Source organism: Heptranchias perlo, chromosome 5 (genome assembly GCF_035084215.1).
Source record: "Heptranchias perlo isolate sHepPer1 chromosome 5, sHepPer1.hap1, whole genome shotgun sequence".
In the NCBI taxonomy this organism is placed as follows: Eukaryota; Metazoa; Chordata; class Chondrichthyes; order Hexanchiformes; family Hexanchidae; genus Heptranchias; species Heptranchias perlo.
The window spans coordinates 60,733,855-60,751,814 of record NC_090329.1 but is presented as its reverse complement, the minus strand read 5'-3'; the positions used below and the strand labels follow the sequence as shown (position 1 = coordinate 60,751,814).

The following is a 17,960-nucleotide window of genomic DNA, read 5'->3' as shown; positions in this document are numbered from 1 at the left end:
CAACAAAAGAGCAACTAGTTAGCTGCCCCTAATGCTTATAGTAGTTTCTAAATTAGATTACTTTCTTCGGCACTAGAATCAGGAATTTTACAAATAGTAATCAATATGGTAAAAATAAAACTGCAATAATTTCCTGTTGTTAAATAGTTACAAGATTTAATTATGAGATTTTCAATTTAGTGCAGAGTTTTATTCTGCTCTACAGGTTTGTTTTTGACTTGAGCTGGGGTGGCCATCAGGATGCTATAACTGGCTTCAGTGTCTCTGGGTGAGGGAGGGGGAAAAAAAATAGCTAAAACTCCAATCCCCAGTCACTTCAATAACACCTTCTGGACATCAGAAAAAAAGAGAATCAGGCTCTGCTGTGATGCCATCCTGGTAAATAAGGTGTCAGCACTCAAGGATCACACTTAAATGATGACAACCTGAGTAAAGTACCAGAGGATGTATGCAAAATTATACCCCAATAAGGAATCAGCACCTTCAAGCAAGGGAAGAAGGGCAGAAAAACGGCTTTTGAAAAAAAAGGTTCAGTGGTTAAAAATCAAAAGACTGGATCGTCACTGCAAATCCAGATGATGAACTATGGTTTCTGTCTCTCTATCCCCTCCCAAAAAACACAACTCTAATCGTGCAAAACAGTGTGCAAACAGGATGTGCAGAAATAATGGGCTAATTCGTTTAAAACGTAATTCACATACACCCAAAGCAATCCCAACCAACATATAGGTGCGGGTCTTTAAAATTTGTAGTAAATTTAAAAGCACCAACTTATAAGATAAGCATCAAGGTGGAGCTTTAAAAGTTTGCAGTTCTACCTTTACTTCCTTTTCAATGTAATCATTTAACAGAATCTCTGGATCAACTCTGTGATCTGGCAAGGCCAGGGTAACTGTATGCAAGGGTCTTCGTTCGGTAACCTTTTCTTGTGCCTTCTTATCACGCCCCTTCTCTCCTTTCAGGAAAACCCGCTTAAATGGTGACACGATTCCAGGCTACAAATAAAAGCACAGGAGCTTCAGTTAAACTTAAGTCTTGCAAAATCAATTATGATGACTAGGCATTTGACAAAAGACAAATAACCTTAAATGGAGGCTTAATTTATGATAAGCTGTCATGAAATAGAACTAGTCAGTGGACATCAAGTAGGTTGTTGTGGTGTCATAATACAATTGTTGATTGTTAAGTGATTATTGATGCAATACAACTGTAGTTTTATTATGACAAAAAATATAAAACATTGCTAATGTTTGTGCCATGGTGCATACAGCACCTACTGGTAGCACAAGCAATTCATGGCAATCAAGGTTAGAGCCAGCTGTGCCTATTTTACTCCTGAATTCCAAAATGGCAACCCTGCTTCTTTGACTAAGTGACCTTACTGTAATGTTTCTATACACTTAACCTTTTTGTACAATTATATTTAGATTTGTTTCATCTTTTTAATCCATTAGATCGTGCTAGATGTCCTACACTTAAGTTCTCTTCCAAAAGCCATTTCTTTTTTAAAAGCCCATGCTGAAAATCATTAAATATCAGCATCACATGATGGAAAACGGCACACAGAAAATTGTGGAGGGGAATGTGACTCACGTCAATAGGAGTACCATATCTAGGATGGGAACCATTTGGTGCATGCAGTGGTGACAGGAGTCACAAAAGGCTAAGACATTACACAAGAGGCCAAGAAACAATAACAAGCAGCAATAAGAGTTCCAGCACTAGTTGGTCAGGCAGATGCTTCAGCCAGGAAAGTTGGAGATTAGTGCAAAATTCATGTACAGATCAGAGAGTTTGAGATGTACTCGGAGAATAAACCAGGATCAGCACAAAAACTTTAAGAGTGGCCATGACCTGCATGAGAATGGAGTCCAGTCGAGGCTTTGTGCGGAGGCCAAAGAATACTGCAGTGATTTATATAATGGCTGGAGACCCTTGGTCACCAGATAAGCCAGTGTAGTAGCAGCAACACAAGAGGAGTAAGCCAGAGCAGGAGAAATAATACAGGAATTTTTCAGCAGCAGGCATAACCAGGATGTTCCATAGCAGAGCAGGGTTCTGACATCAGATGAATCCCAGTGGTCTAATGGAAGAGTACAGTCTACTACAGACAATAGAGGAGTCAAGAACATTAAAGAGCAGAGTCTTATTGGTGGAAACAGGTGATGGTTAGACAATGTGATTAGGAGCAGATAGCTTTAAAATGTGTAGATTAAGGTGCACTGAATAGTGTGAAGCAAAGGGCTATAAGCAAGAGACTGGGAGTGATGGAGGAAGGAATACGGGGAGGGGGGGGGCTGGAGGAAGAAAAGTGGCAAGTTTGGCTGTGGATGGCCATGGATAGAGTTTCAGAAATGAGTTTAGCAGGGAACTGCGAGTCCAGGCATCATCTTGGGGAAAATTGTTAGTCACCTAGAATGCCACGGCTCATGTCCTCGTCCATACAAAGACCTACATCCCCATCATCCGTGCCAACTCCACTAGCTTATCACGTCCCAGCGAATCGACTAAGGTTTACAGCTTAGTCGTCAAACCCTTCCATGGACTGTTCACAGCCTCCAGTCCTCCAATACCAGCTTACTTCAACATCCTACTTCATCAGCAGCTACTCCTTCAGCCATCTTTCCCCACCCTCTGGAACACTCCCTCAGCACATCTGCCTTGTTCCCTAATTCCCAACAAGTCTCAAGACTTCTCCGGATTTGCCTTTGCCCTCTTCTGTCCCTCTTTGCCTTCAACTCTGTCCATTCAATATCCACTGCCCTGTAAAGTATGAGTATATCGAACAGTACAGAAATAAAAGTTATTTGATTGAACAATCCTTTAAGTACAATAGGAGAAAGTTAAGCAGGATTTAGGAATCAAAAATTAACATTAATCCACTGCACAGACTGCTATTTAAACAGTGGGTTAGGAAGCATGGAATGGACAGATGAATTCTTAAGCTTTTAGACATCGAACCAGAATTTGCTAGGCCTTCAGAGCTTTCTTTCCCAAATAAATGCTTCCCTTAAACTTGGGATTGTGCCAACATTGCTGAGCAAGGAGCCAAAACATTGGTAACCACATCACTGAAGCAGACTGCTGCAAGTGAATCACACCCTGAGAGTAGAACACACTATTCTGTTTTGACCTTTTGCTTTGATCAGTTTCTCTCGGTTCCTCCCATCCCCACCATTTTGAGTGTACCTATTTATTCATTTATGCTTAGATAGTCATAAATATGTAGATAGCTGACAAAATCATGGTGTTCAATTGTTCAGAGACAACAGGTTCGACAAACTAGAATACTTGTGTAAAACCAATTGTCTACATATAGGGCTTGACTCCAAGCTTATAAGCAGCTGACCTGGATAGACCCATAATATGTAGCTTTTATTGAATAATATAATTTGAACAGATGGCATGTAAACTGAACTATTGCATTTACCAATGGAACACTAGCTTAATTTACGCACTTGAAATTTTATAAAATGCAAGAGTCAAATAATTGTTGAAAATGAAAATGCAACTGTAGATCAAGTGTGAATCTGACTACCTTAAAACTGCAACTGCAGTAAAGAACAGGAAATTCTGTCACCACAGTTTCCTTCTCTAACTGGTAACAAAAACGCCCTTACTTTCTGGTGCTAACAATATGCACTTTGCATATAAACATGAAACCATAAAGTCATCTAAATATCTGAACTAGGTAATGGGTAAAACCAAGGTATTAAAACAAACTTAAAATATGAAAATCTATTGAGATGTAAAAGTCCTAAATTACTATCACAATTTAAGATTTAGAAACAAGAAACACTTAAAAATTGCCTAATGTCTGACCAATTGTTAGTGATGTTGGATTTATTGTAATTAGATTTCAATAAAACCATTAGCTTCAACACCTTGTGTTATCCACTAGGACATTTATTCTTGTATGGTTTTCTAGCTGAACCAAAAGTAAATCTTGACTGGATCAGTAGTCTATCACAATCTTATTGTTGAGTGCTAATTCAATGTTTTTTTTTAAAGTTGCCTATAGACTTTCAACAGTACAAACTTCTAGTTATTATACTATTGGGGAATGACTGAATTATGCTTAAATATTTGTTAGTCCATAAGCCAAATCCTGATTTTTTTTTTATTCGTTCATGGGATGTGGGCGTCGCTGGCGAGGCCGGCATTTATTGCCCATCCCTAATTGCCCTAGAGAAGGTGGTGGTGAGCCGCCTTCTTGAACCGCTGCAGTCCGTGTGGTGACAGTTCTCCCACAGTGCTGTTAGGAAGGGAGGTCCAGGATTTTGACCCAGCGACGATGAAGGAAAGGCGATATATTTCCAAGTCGGGATGGTGCATGACTTGGAGGGGAACATGCAGGTGGTGGTGTTCCCATGTGCCTGCTGCTCTTGTCCTTCTAGGTGGTAGAGGTTGCGGGTTTGGGAGGTGCTGTCGAAGAAGCCTTGGCGAGTTGCTGTAGTGTATCCTGTGGATGGTACACACTGCAGCCACAGTGCGCCGGTGGTGAAGGGAGTGAACGTTTAGGGTGGTGGATGGAGTGTCAATCAAGCGGGCTGCTTTATCTTGGATGGTATCGAGCTTCTTGAGTGTTGTTGGAGCTGCACTCATCCAAGCAAGTGGAGAGTATTCCATCACACTCCTGACTTGTGCCTTGCAGATGGTGGAACGGCTTTGGGGAGTCAGGAGGTGAGTCACTCGTCGCAGAATACCCAGCCTCTGACCTGCTCTCGTAGCCACAGTATTTATATGGCTGGTCCAGTTAGGTTTCTGGTCAATGGTGACCCCCACGATGTTGATGGTGGGGGATTCGGCGATGGTAATGCCGTTGAATGTCAAGGGGAGGTGGTTAGACTCTCTCTTGTTGGAGGTGGTCATTGCCTGGCACTTGTCTGGCGCGAATGTTACTTGCCAATTATGAGCCCAAGCCTGGATGTTGTCCAGGTCTTGCTGCATGCGGGCTCGGACTGCTTCATTATTTGAGGGGTTGCGAATGGAACTGAACACTGCAATCATCAGCAAGCACCCCATTTCTGACCTTATGATGGAGGGAAGGTCATTGATGAAGCAGCTGAAGATGGTTGGGCCTCGGACACTGCCTTGAGGAACTCCTGCAGCAATGTCCTGGGGCTGAGATGATTGGCCTCCAACAACCACTACCATCTTCCTTTGTGCTAGGTATGACTCCAGCCACTGGAGAGTTTTCCCCCTGATTCCCATTGACTTCAATTTTACTAGGGCTCCTTGGTGCCACACTCGGTCAAATGCTGCCTTGATGTCAAGGGCAGTCACTCTCACCTCAGGAATTCAGCTCTTTTGTCAATGTTTGGACCAAGGCTGTAATGAGGTCTGGAGCCGAGTGGTCCTGGCGGAACCCAAACTGAGCATCGGTGAGCAGGTTATTGGTGAGTAAGTGCCGCTTGATAGCACTGGCGACGACACCTTCCATCACTTTGCTGATGATTGAGAGTAGACTGATGGGGCGGTAATTGGCCGGATTGGATTTGTCCTGCTTTTTGTGGACAGGACATGCCTGGGCAATTTTCCACATTGTCAGGTAGATGCCAGTGTTGTAGCTGTACTGGAACAGCTTGGCTCGAGGCGCAGCTAGTTCTGGAGCACAAGTCTTCAGCACTACAGCTGGGATGTTGTCGGAGCCCACAGCCTTTGCTGTATCCAGTGCACTCAGCCGTTTCTTGATATCACGTGGAGTGAATCGAATTGGCTAAAGACTGGCCTCTGTGATGGTGGGGATATCTGGAGGAGGCAGAGATGGATCATCCACTCGGCACTTCTGGCTGACTGGGTTTCAAACGCTTCAGCCTTGCCTTTTGCACTCACGTGCTGGACTCTGCCATCATTGAGGATGGGGATGTTTGCAAAGCCCCCTCCTCCCGTTAGTTGTTTATTTGTCCACCACCATTCACGACTGGATGTGGCAGGACTGCAGAGCTCTGATCTGATCCGTTGGTTGTGGAATCGCTTAGCTCTGTCTATAGCATGTTGCTTCCGCTGTTTAGCACGCATGTAGTCCTGAGTTGTCGCTTCACCAGGTTGGCACCTCATTTTTAGGTACGCCTGATGCTGCTCCTGGCATGCTCTTCTACACTCCTCATTGAACCAGGGCTGATCTCCTGGCTTGTTGGTAATGGCAGAGTGAGGAATATGCTGGGCCATGAGGTTACAGATTGTGCTGGAATATAATTCTGCTGCTGCTGATGGCCCACAATGCCTCATGGATGCCCAGTTTTGAGCTGCTAGATCTGTTCTGAATCTATCCCATTTAGCATGGTGGTAGTGCCACACAACACGTTGGATGGTGTCCTCAGTGCGAAGACGGGACTTCATCTCCACGAGGACTGTGCGGTGGTCACTCCTACCAATACTGTCATGGACAGTATGATTAAGATCCTGATTAAGATACTGAAAATGTTAAAGTTTGAAAATATTGAATAGTATTGAAATTTATCTAGCTAAGGCTCTCAGTCTTACAATACCACTTCAGCAAGAAACCTGGCTGGGAACAGCTTGAGCTCACAACTTGTATAAAAGTAGCAAAGTCATGGTGTTCATTCAAGTCAAGGAGCGACAAAAATTACTGCTACTATACAATTAAGAATGGGTCTGGCCACTGCCGCGGAACACTTCATTCAGCGGAGCATACTGCAGCGCTTGTGTCTCAAAGTTTCTGCAAAACATCTTTGACCACAAATCAATCATGCAGTGGTCTGCACAAAACGTCCTGGAGATCCAGTGAAAAACATGGTGGATCCTGTCAGAAGGTTTGCTAAGCAGACTGTTAGTCATTTGGCAGAACATCTCATCGCCAGAGCTATCATGCCAGTTGGTGGTGAGAATGGCCCTCAGTTTGATCTTTCATGTGTACCTTCAGTCACACCACTACCACATGCTGTCTTTGAAACGACTATGGTGGAGAATTAGGTCATCCACCTCTTTCTGGAACGTGCACTTGCAAAGAAAGTCTGGCGAGAGATGCAGTCGTTTTGTCCAGGTTCATCCAGAGTATCTCTAACACAGGCCAATGTGCTCCATAGAATGTGCGTTCACCAGGAACACGCAGAGAAAAAAAAACTGCTACTGGAAGGCTGTTAATTCGATAAAGCAAGGAGCTGTCTGGGACTGAGTCTTGCAGACTGGCACATTCCATGGTCCAGCACTATGTGCTAAGGGATACATTGAAGCTTGGCACAGCTGATGCAAAGGCCAAATGACAAATGACCACAATCTCTCGCCCTCCTGCCACTTTTTTTTGTGTGCACTGAACCTTGCCCAACACCCTCAGTCTGAATGTTCCCCCAACATATTTTGTAAACAAAGACCTCTGGACACTGTACCTGCTTTGGATGTAGTAGCACCACTGTGCAACTTTGAAGTGTAATAAAAAAATGAAAGTACTAGTGGCAACACTAACAGCGTAACACAACGTAAAATGGAAATGTAGCTCCCTTTGAAGTGCAGTAATTGAATGCCAATCCTACCTGAAATGATACCTTGGAACTGTGTTTATGATTGAATTGTATTTGTATATTTTTGCATTTGTTTATTTTTGGGAAAAAAATCTTATTGATCTCATTTCTGCTTGCAAGATCTTGGTGAGTGTATATTTGGCTTCCATGTTTCCCTACATTACAACAGTGACTACACTTCAAAGTACTTCACTGGTTGCAAAGCACTTTGGAATGTCCCAAGAATGTGAAAGGCATTATATAAATGCAAGATCTTTCTTTCTGAAATTAAGTTCCAAGGAGAAGCTAGGCATTTGCCCCATTCGAAAGAGAAAAAAAAGTTTATTGCCTCCCTCTCACTTCCAGATTTTAGTTGCTGTTCAAAACAGCTATCTTGAATAGAGCTGGTGCATAGCATCCTAACCAAAGTGAAAAAATTAGGGATCAGGAAAACTGACTGATTCACTGGTCACTTGATCTGCTTCATGTCTTGGAGAAAATTCTATACAAATCAGAGCAAACCAATTATTTAGTTGCAAAAAAAATGAAAAACCTCCAGCTCTCCACTTCACTGTCCTCCTTCATGACCCTCCCCACAACCCAACTCTTCAACCAAGTTTTTGGACACTCCTCCAATATCTCCTCCATCAGCTGCTTTGGTACATTTATCCACATTAAAAAGCTATATAAATGCAAGTTGTCAATCTATCAACAGGGAATCTATAAGACTATGTCCATTCCCACCTCTTAAAAAGTGGATAGTTACCTAAATTTTGTGTATGCACTACTGGCAAAGAACCTCCAGCACATCAGAAAATTGCAGTCATGCTAGTCACTGTTTTTCGATATCCAGTGGCAGTAGGAAAGGTTCTTTGCTTCAGGTATGTACTTGGAAAACATAGGCCAACATATACAAAAGTTTGAAGTGTTACCCACTTAAAAAGTACTGATGATATGCAAGTATGTTCAAGTGGAATTATTAAAAAGAGAAGCAAGGATTTCTGAACTAAGCCTGTGATTTTCAGAATTATTCTTGTACAACAGAATTTTTATAATGTTTTTAATGTACTGTAACAGGAAAATTTGTTCCTAGGGATGGTGCTGTGCTGTCATACAAGAGGCACATTAGTTACAGGACAATAGTAAAGAGGCACATAGTCTACTGAAATATCAAGGAAACTCAATTTCTATGGTCAGGAAGATAGAGGTTAAGGCAGGAAATGGAAATGTAACACTTTCCCCACTTCAGGCACTTACTAAGTACTCCCAGCTCAAGTTAAATACAGATATTGAGGAACTTTCTAAAAATGTACAAAATTATTAAAAAGCACAAAATTAGTGCAGCTTTTAGAAAAAAATTAAAATTCACCAACTTGCATATATTATACATGATCAGATGTCCTTGAGAATCTTTACAATTATTATGCTCTGAGTCTTGCAGAAAAACAATCCTATCCTCAACTTTGCTGGATTTAATTTTTTTGCTACTCAATATGCTTTCGTCTTTTTTTTTTAAAAAATGTGTCTGGTCTTTTTTCGTTGACCTTCAGCAAACTCAGCTTTAGCTGCACCCATCTCCCCCTTACATTCTATACAATCTAATAAATTAACTAGGTTAAAGAATACTCCAGTATAATGGAAACAATGGTCTCATCCTTAAGTGTGTATATATAAAAAAAAAGCACATAATTTAGTGACAAAATTAGCTGAGGTGTCTGGCTTCCAACAACTTTGTTTGAGGACAAGTACGGAAATTAGGGTCTTTATGCAGCAACAAATCAATGTCAACTGTGATTAGAGGCCTTGTGCACCTCCATATCAAACTTCCGTGTCTCTTTGGCAGGCTACCAGATACTACAGTCATCTAACATTTCCTACAGAAACCCATTCTCCAATTACACTTGAAATACGTATTTGTGCATATATTTAGTCAGTGTAATCTAACATTGCTCAGATGGACCATTGGAAGAGAAAGGAAAATGTTCACACAAGCAAATATATAAAGAAAATCTGCTGAGGTGCTCCTGCAAGGATTCTTATTAACCATAGAAGTGACTGTTGCACAGGAACTTAAAGTAAAATAGGAAACAGATTACCCCTTTTAAACACAGCTAGTGCAACAGTAGGGACACTAGAATTAGTTCTAGCATTCGTGGCTAAGTGAGGGAAATCGTCCAAGGCTCCCACTCCTGATCACTATCGAGTGATTCCTGCTGAAAATTCACAGTCAATGTGAGGCAAGAGCAGGATCGGGTTCGGCTGAAATATTCCCGACAGCCAAATAGCCTGCCAATAGACCACATAATTTGAGCAAGGTATCAGAAGGCACCTAGCATCTGTGGAATTGTAACCTAGCAATGAATCAATGCCTTCAGAAGAGGAGAAAGAAAAACAAAACCAGAGAGAAAAAAAGATCTTTAAACCACAATCTATACTTAAGAACAACATGGATGAAATAATTTAACACTAACCATAGGAAACTGCAGTTGAAAGTTCCCCCCTCCCCCAGAGTGCAAACAGTACCTTCATAACAAAATACAGTGCTCATCACAGTAAAACATCAAAAACTATTAACAATTAATTATTTTTGAAGTGCAGTGACTGTGGGCTAAAGTGATAGCCATTGAACAACAGCAACAACTTACATTTCTGTAACACCTCTATCACAGGAAGAATCATAGAAAGGTTACAGCATGGAAGGAGGCCATTCAGCCCATCGAGTCCGCACAGACTCTATGCAAGAGCAATCCAGCTAATCCCATTCCCCAGCCCTTTCCTTGTAGCTCTGCAAATTATTTCCTTTCAAGTAGTTATCCAGTTCCCTTTTGAAGGCCATGATTGAATCAGCCTCCACCACCCCCTTGGGCAGTGCATTTCAGATCCAAACCACTTGCTGTGTAAAAAGGTTTTTCCTCGTCACTTTGGTTCTTTTGCCAATCACCTTAAATCTATGTCCTCTGGTTCTTGATCCTTCCGCCAATGGGAATGGTTTCTCTCTATCTAGACGCTTCATGATTTTGAATAACTATCAAATCTCCTTGCAACCGTCTCTGTTCCAAGGAGAACAACCTCAGCTTCTCCAGTCTATCCACATAACTGAAGTCCCTCATCCCTGGAATCATTCTAATAAATCTCTTCTGCACCCTCTCGAAGGCCTTCACATTTTTCCTAAAGTGCAGTGCCCAGAACTGGACACAATACTCCAGATGTGGCTCAACCAGTGTTTTATAAAGGTTCATCATGACTGCCATACTTTTGTACTCTATGCCTCTATTTATAAAGCCCAGGATCCCAGTATGCTTTTTTAACTGCTTTCTCAACCTGCCCTGCCACCTTCAATGATTTGTGCACATATACCCCAAGATCTCTGTTCTTGTACCCATTTTAGAGTTGTGCCCTCTAGTTTATATTGCCTCTCCTCATTCTTCCTACCAAAATGTATCACTGCGCATTTTTCTGCATTAAATTTCATCTGCCATATGTCCACCCATGCCACCAGCCTGTCGATATCCCCTTGAAGTCTATCACTACCCTTCCAAGTTTGGAGTCATCTGCAAATTTTGAAATTATGCCCTGTACACCCAAGTCTTTAACGTAAAGAAAATGTATGAAAGCACTTCACAACTAGGGTAAAGAAAACAAATGCTGAAATGAGGAAGGGAAAGATTAGGAGGGCTATCTGAAAGCTCAGAGATGGGTTTTGTACCCCATTTCCCACAGACAGCAGTTTTCATTTAGTAACATTGGTTGAGGAAGGGATGTAGGCCAGAATATTGGGAGAACTTCTTGCTCCTCCTCAGGGATTTTCCCCATGTTCACCTGAACCACTGGAACAAGCACACTGGATTGCCTGGGCACAGTGAATAAGGTTTTTTTTGGGGGGGGGGGGGGGGGGTGGAAATGATGGACAAGTCAGAGGTTAGGGATATAAAAAGGAAGCAGTTCTGATTTGGAAGGAACAGCGCGGATCTTTTAGGCATGTGCTGCAACCTACCCGATTTTCTAATTTTCACTGTGCCAAGGCAAAGCAGTGCGCTTAGGCACAGACCCAGGAAAATCTCCCCTCAACTTTCCTGAAATGTTTTTAAAACTAAAAAGCTATGAAAAATATAAATTACATTGATATTTATTAATTCTCCAGATGTGGGCATCATTGGCAAGGCGGGCCTACTTGTAGAACAGGTTCTTCTTTCTTGGAATGTCTTTTCTCCTCTAAAATGAATAGATCATCCAGACAACAGTGGGAAATTACACCGTCCCTTTAAGACACACTGTGGCCTTGTGAGCAACACAGCCTCCACCAGTCTTGCATTGTGCAACAAGGTCTCATGCTGGCTATTTTCTTTAGCCCAGCCCAGACTGACAAGCAACCTTGGTTCTATAACCCAGGCTCTACAAACAAAATATTTCCTCTCCAGGGAAGAATGTGGCAATGGATTAGAAAAAAAAACACTACTATATTTTGAAAGAACAACTCAATTTTAGGCAAGAACCTCAATTATAGTCTCAGGACTTCGCAAGTACAAAATTACAATAAGGCAGGTTGCAAAAGCACAAAATTCATATACAATGGTGCACAGAATATCAACTTGGATGTCACATAAGATCAGGATCTTCTTTATGCTGAACATTATATAAAGATATGAGTGCCATGGTTGTCAGGCACCTGATAAAACATTACACATAATTCAAGCAATATTTTAAATGTTTCCTTGCATAATTAATTGAGACCCACAGCACCCTTCCATCCTCGAGAAATAAGAGGAATGTGATTAGGTGACCCAAAAAAGTGGTGTGCAAAGCAAGAAATTCTTCAGCTCCAATTGTCTGTTGCACAGGAAGTTGTTCCCTTAAATAGTGACAGACTGGCAAGAAAGGCATAGTCAATAATAATTCCTGAAAAACTCAGCCATTAAATATTTTAGTGCTTTGTGGACATTTGCAGATTTGTACAAGTAAACAATCTTTAGAGGCACTCTTGGCCAACAGAAGAATTAAGTTCTCAAGTGATAACCAGTGCAATTTTTGAACAATGACTGTTGACAGCTGACAGAAATAAAGCTTGAACATGGTTGAAATTTTAACCCTTATGGTGCTGTTGACATTATCTTGTCTAGGTACCAGTTAACTGCAGTGGCTTTTTCCTGATTTGAAGCATTAAAATGCAACAGTTGAACTGGTCACCTCTAACTGTAATTTTGAGATTAGTCACTTTATTCATGTCTGCAGCTCATTTGTAGCTAAAAGTCTATTTTTCCCCCCTAATAAGGATTTCACCTACAAAAAGATTAGTCGAATATAAGAGGCAGCAGAAAAGAAGCAAGTGCTTTTCAGATGGAAAACAAGGTTACAGATATATGGAATTACACAGACTTTTGCAGCACACGAACAGGCCAATGCTGTTTATGGTCCACATGAGCCTTCACCCACCTTACTTCATCTTACTTATCAACGTATCATAGAATCTTACAGCACAGGAGGCTGCCATTTGGCCCATCATGCCTGTACCAGCTCTTTGAATCAGTACAGCCCCTCTATTGTAATACAGCAACCTACTTCTTAGCACGTTTTAGTTTTTCCTGCCAATTAGCCACACTCCCCTGCTCTTTCCCAATAGCTCTGCAATTTTCTCCAAGTATTAATACTAACTTTCAAAAAGGAATTGGATCGATTCTGTTTTCAATACCCTTTCAGGCTGTGCTTTCCAGATCATAACTCGCTGCATAAAAAAAATTCTCATTTCACATCTGGCTCTTTTGCCCTTCACCTTACATCTGTATCCTCTGGTTACTTTTTAAAAAAAAATTCGTTCATGGGATTTGGGCGTCGCTGGCGAGGCCGGCATTTATTGCCCATCCCTAATTGCCCTTGAGAAGGTGGTGGTGAGCCGCCTTCTTGAACCGCTGCAGTCCGTGGGGTGAAGGTTCTCCCACAGTGCTGTTAGGAAGGGAGTTCCAGGATTTTGACCCAGCGACGATGAAGGAACTGCGATATATTTCCAAGTCGGGATGGTGTGTGACTTGGAGGGGAACGTGCAGGTGGGGTTGTTCCCATGTGCCTGCTGCTCGTCCTTCTAGGTGGTAGAGGTCGTGGGTTTGGGAGGTGCTGTCGAAGAAGCCTTGGCGAGTTGCTGCAGTGCATCCTGTGGATGGTACACGCTGCAGCCACTGTGCGCTGGTGGTGGATGGAGTGAATGTTTAGTGTGGTGGATGGGGTGCCAATCAAGCAGGCTGCTTTACCTTGGATGGTGTCGAGCTGCACTTATCCAAGCAAGTGGAGAGTATTCTATCACACTCCTGACTTGTGCCTTGTAGATGGTGGAAAGGCTTTGGGGAGTCAGGAGGTGAGTCACTCGCTGCAGAATACCCAGCCTCTGACCTGCTCTCGTAGCCACAGTATTTATATGGCTGGTCCAGTTAGGTTTCTGGTCAACGGTGACCCCCACGATGTTGATGGTGGGGGATTCGGCGATGGTAATGCCGTTGAATGTCAAGGGGAGGTGGTTAGACTCTTGTTGGAGATGGTCATTGCCTGACACTTATCAGGCGTAAATGTTACTTGCCAATTGCGAGCCCAAGCCTGGATGTCGTCCAGGTCTTGCTGCATGCGGGCTCGGACTGCTTCATTATTTGAGGGGTTGCGAATGGAACTGAACACTGTGCAATCATCAGCAAACATCCCCATTTCTGACCTTATGATGGAGGGAAGATCATTGATGAAGCAGCTGAAGATGGTTGGGCCTCGGACACTGCCCTGAGGAACTCCTGCAGCAATGTCCTGGGGCTGAGATGATTGGCCTCCAACAACCACTACCATCTTCCTTTGTGCTAGGTATGACTCCAGCCACTGGAGAGTTTTCCCCCTGATTCCCAATGACTTCAATTTTACTAGGGCTCCTTAGTGCCACACTGTCAAATGCTGCCTTGATGTCAAGGGCAGTCACGCTCACCTCATCTCTGGAATTCAGCTCTTTTGTCCATGTTTGGACCAAGGCTGGAATGAAGTCTGGAGCCGAGTGGTCCTGGCGGAACCCAAACTGAGCATCGGTGAGCAGGTTATTGGTGAGTAAGTGCCGCTTGATAGCACTGGTGACGACACCTTCCATCACTTTGCTGATGATTGAGAGTAGACCGATAGGGGGGCAATTGGCCGGATTGGATTTGTCCTGCTTTTTGTGGACAGGACATACCTGGGCAATTTTCCACATTGTCGGGTAGATGCCAGTGTTGTAGCTGTACTGGAACAGCTTGGCTCGAGGCGCAGCTAGTTCTGGAGCACAATTCTTCAGCACTACAGCTGGGATGTTGTCGGGGCCCAGAGCCTTTGCTGTATCCAGTGCACTCAGCCGTTTCTTGACATCACGTGGAGTGAATCAAATTGGCTGAAGACTGGCTTCGGTGATATCGGGAGGAGGCAGAGATGGATCATCCACTCGGCACTTCTGGCTGAAGATGGTTGCAAACGCTTCAGCCTGGTCTTTTGCACACTGACGTGCTGGACTCCGCCATCATTGAGGATGGGGATGTTTGCAGAGCCTCCTCCTCCCGTTAGTTGTTTAATTGTCCACCACCATTCACAACTGGATGTGGCAGGACTGCAGAGCTTTGATCTGATCTGTTGGTTGTGGAATCGCTTAGCTCTGTCTATAGCATGTTGCTTCCACTGTTTAGCATGCATGTAGTCCTGAGTTGTAGCTTCACCAGGTTGGCACCTCATTTTTAGGTTCGCCTGGTGCTGCACCTGGTATGCTCTTCTACACTCCTCATTGAACCAGGGTTGATCCTCTGGCTTGTTGGTAATGGTAGAGAGAGGAATATGCCAGGCCATGAGGGTACAGATTGTGCTGGAATACAATTCTGCTGCTGCTGATGGCCCAGTGCCTCATGGATGCCCAGTTTTGAGCTGCTAGATCTGTTCTGAATCTATCCCATTTAGCACAGTGGAAGTGCCACACAACACATTGGATGGTGTCCTCAGTGCGAAGACTCCACTAGGACTGTGCGGTGGTCACTCCTACCAATACTGTCATGGACAGATGCATTTGCGACAGGTAGATTGGTGAGGACGAGGTCAAGTAAGTTTTTCCCCTCGTGTTGGTTCGCTCACCACCTGCTGCAGGCCCAGTCTGGCAGCTATGTCCTTCAGGACTCGGCCAGCTCGGTCAGTAGTGGTGTTACCGAGCCACTCTTGGTGATGAACATTGAAGTCCCCCACCCAGAGTACATTTTGTGCCCTTGCGACCCTCAGTGCTTCCTCCAAGTGGTGCGCAATATGGAGCAGTACTGATTCATCAGCTGAGGGAGGGCGGTAGGTGGTAATCGGCAGGAGGTTTCCTTACCCATGTTTGACCTGATGCCATGAGATTTCATGGGGTCCGGAGTCAATGTTGAGGACTCCCAGAGCCACTCCCTCCTGACTGTATATCTCTGTACTGCCACCTCTGGTGGGTCTGTCCTGCCCGTGGGACAGGACATACCCAGGGATGGTGATGGAAGAGTCTTGGATGTTGGCTGAAAGGTATGATTCTGTGAGTATGGCTGTGTCAGGCTATTGCTTCTGTTGCACTGACCTTTCTGCCAGTGGAAGCAGTTTCTCCTTATTTACTCTACCAAAACCCTTCATGATTTTGAACACCTCTATTAAATCGCCCCTTAACTGTCTCTGCTCTAAGGAAAACAATCACAACTTCTCTAATCTCTGCATGTAACTGAAGTTCCCCATCTCTGGTACCATTCTAGTAAATCTTCTCTGCACCCTCTCCAAGGCTTTGACATCCTTCCTAAAGTGTGGTGCCCAGAATTGGACACAATACTTCAGCTGAGGCCTAACTAATGATTTATCAACATTTAGTATCACTGCCTTGCTTTTGTACTCTAAGCTAGTTAGAAAGCTAAGATTCCCATTTGTTTTACAAGAACAGCTGTATCAACTTGTCCTGCCACTGTCAAAAATTTCTGTACTCAAACCCCCAGGTCTCCCTGTTCCTGCACCCCCTTTAAAATTGTACATTTAGTTTATATTGCCTCTCCTCATTCTTCCTTCCAAAATGCATTACTTCACACTAGTGTAGAATATCCTTCTATTCCTTTCTCCCTTATGTACTTATCTAATTTCCCCTTAAATGCATCTATGCTATTTGCCTCAACCACTCCATGTGGTAGCGAGTTCCACATTCCCACTACTCTGAGTAGTGAAGTTTCTCCTGAATTCCTTATTGGATTTATTGGTGACTATCTTATATTTATGGCCCCTAGTTTTGGACTCTCCACAAGTGGAAACATCTCTACATCTACACTAATCGAACCCCTTCATAATTTTAAAGCTATGTTACCTCTCAGCCTTCTCTTTTCTAGAAGACTCCCAGCCTGTTCAGTCTTTTCCGATAGAAGAGTATGTTGGTTACAAAATAAAAATAGTTACAATAAAAGTAGGTCTGATAGGTCGAGAGAAAAAAGGGATGAGTGCGCAAGTGCTCCTTTAAAAGAAAATTAAATAGTATCGGGTTAATGTTTGGCATCTGTGCAATTCCATTAGTTAGTACAAGTTAAAATATTAAAAAGCCAGCCAGTTAAGGAAAACTAAAATTTCTGTTGAGATTTTAGAACATACAAGTCCTATCCAATTTATTTTCGTTTCACAAATTCTCACCAATATACTTTTTAAAAAAAAAAAATTAAATGAGTACCCATCTTAACCAAAGCTTATAATTACAAAACATTGGTTGCACAATTAGAAGTGGATACATGTCAGTTATCCAATTAGGTAAATGAATCAAAACGCTAAAAACTGTTAAAACGAGTAACTGCTTTGGTTCCATCTTAATAAACAGTCGCAAAACATGAGGTGCAATACAACTTTCATGAACTTTGAAACAAAATGGATGACAGAATTGGAGTTCTGTCGGCGAGTCTTCATGACTAATATTCGACAAAAGTATATGACAATCTCACAGTAAGATGGAATGGGAGGGAGTGAAATTACATTTGGCTTAGCAACAGCAGCAATTTTATATTTTGATGGGCTCTTTTCTCCCTCCGCATGAAAGGCGAATTTCCAGTTGGATCTGGAAGTGAGCAGGTCCTAGACCGTCAGCTGGTACTTAGTGACTATTGTATATCTGAGCATCGAGAAGTTGTATCTATGAGAAACTAGAGCTTGAGGTTTATTTTGTTATTGTAGTTCAAAGAGGGATATGGACATATATATTGATATAACAAACTGTTGACTCAGTATTTGCTACAGAGTTTCAGGTGAAGATGCTGGTGTTTTAAAGGGCTGTTTTGCATGCGTGGGAATTTTCACTTCATAGATTGGAAATTTTTCTTCCCCAGAGCTCAAGCCAAGGTGCTGTCAGGGGTCAGACTGAAGCCTCCTCTGCATTCCCTTTGCATTTACACTTCAGAAAGGTTTGTGAACTATGACAAACAGTCTCAGAATTCTGGAGCAGCAACGATGTCCAATAGAGCTGTCCACACCTGCTCAGTAAGTATGGGTTGGGCA

General features: G+C 42.8%; 1 protein-coding gene across 3 annotated transcripts in view; it reads right to left on the bottom strand.

Annotated features, from left to right (window-relative positions):
- Positions 1–17,960, bottom strand: part of ccm2 (CCM2 scaffold protein) — a 98,887-nt gene that overhangs the window by 48,140 nt on the left and 32,787 nt on the right. For all 3 annotated transcript variants that reach the window (XM_067984465.1, XM_067984464.1, XM_067984466.1), the window contains one exon: positions 819–995. In XM_067984465.1, coding sequence (XP_067840566.1) covers positions 819–995 — 177 coding nt within the window. The remainder of the gene's footprint in view (positions 1–818; positions 996–17,960) is intronic.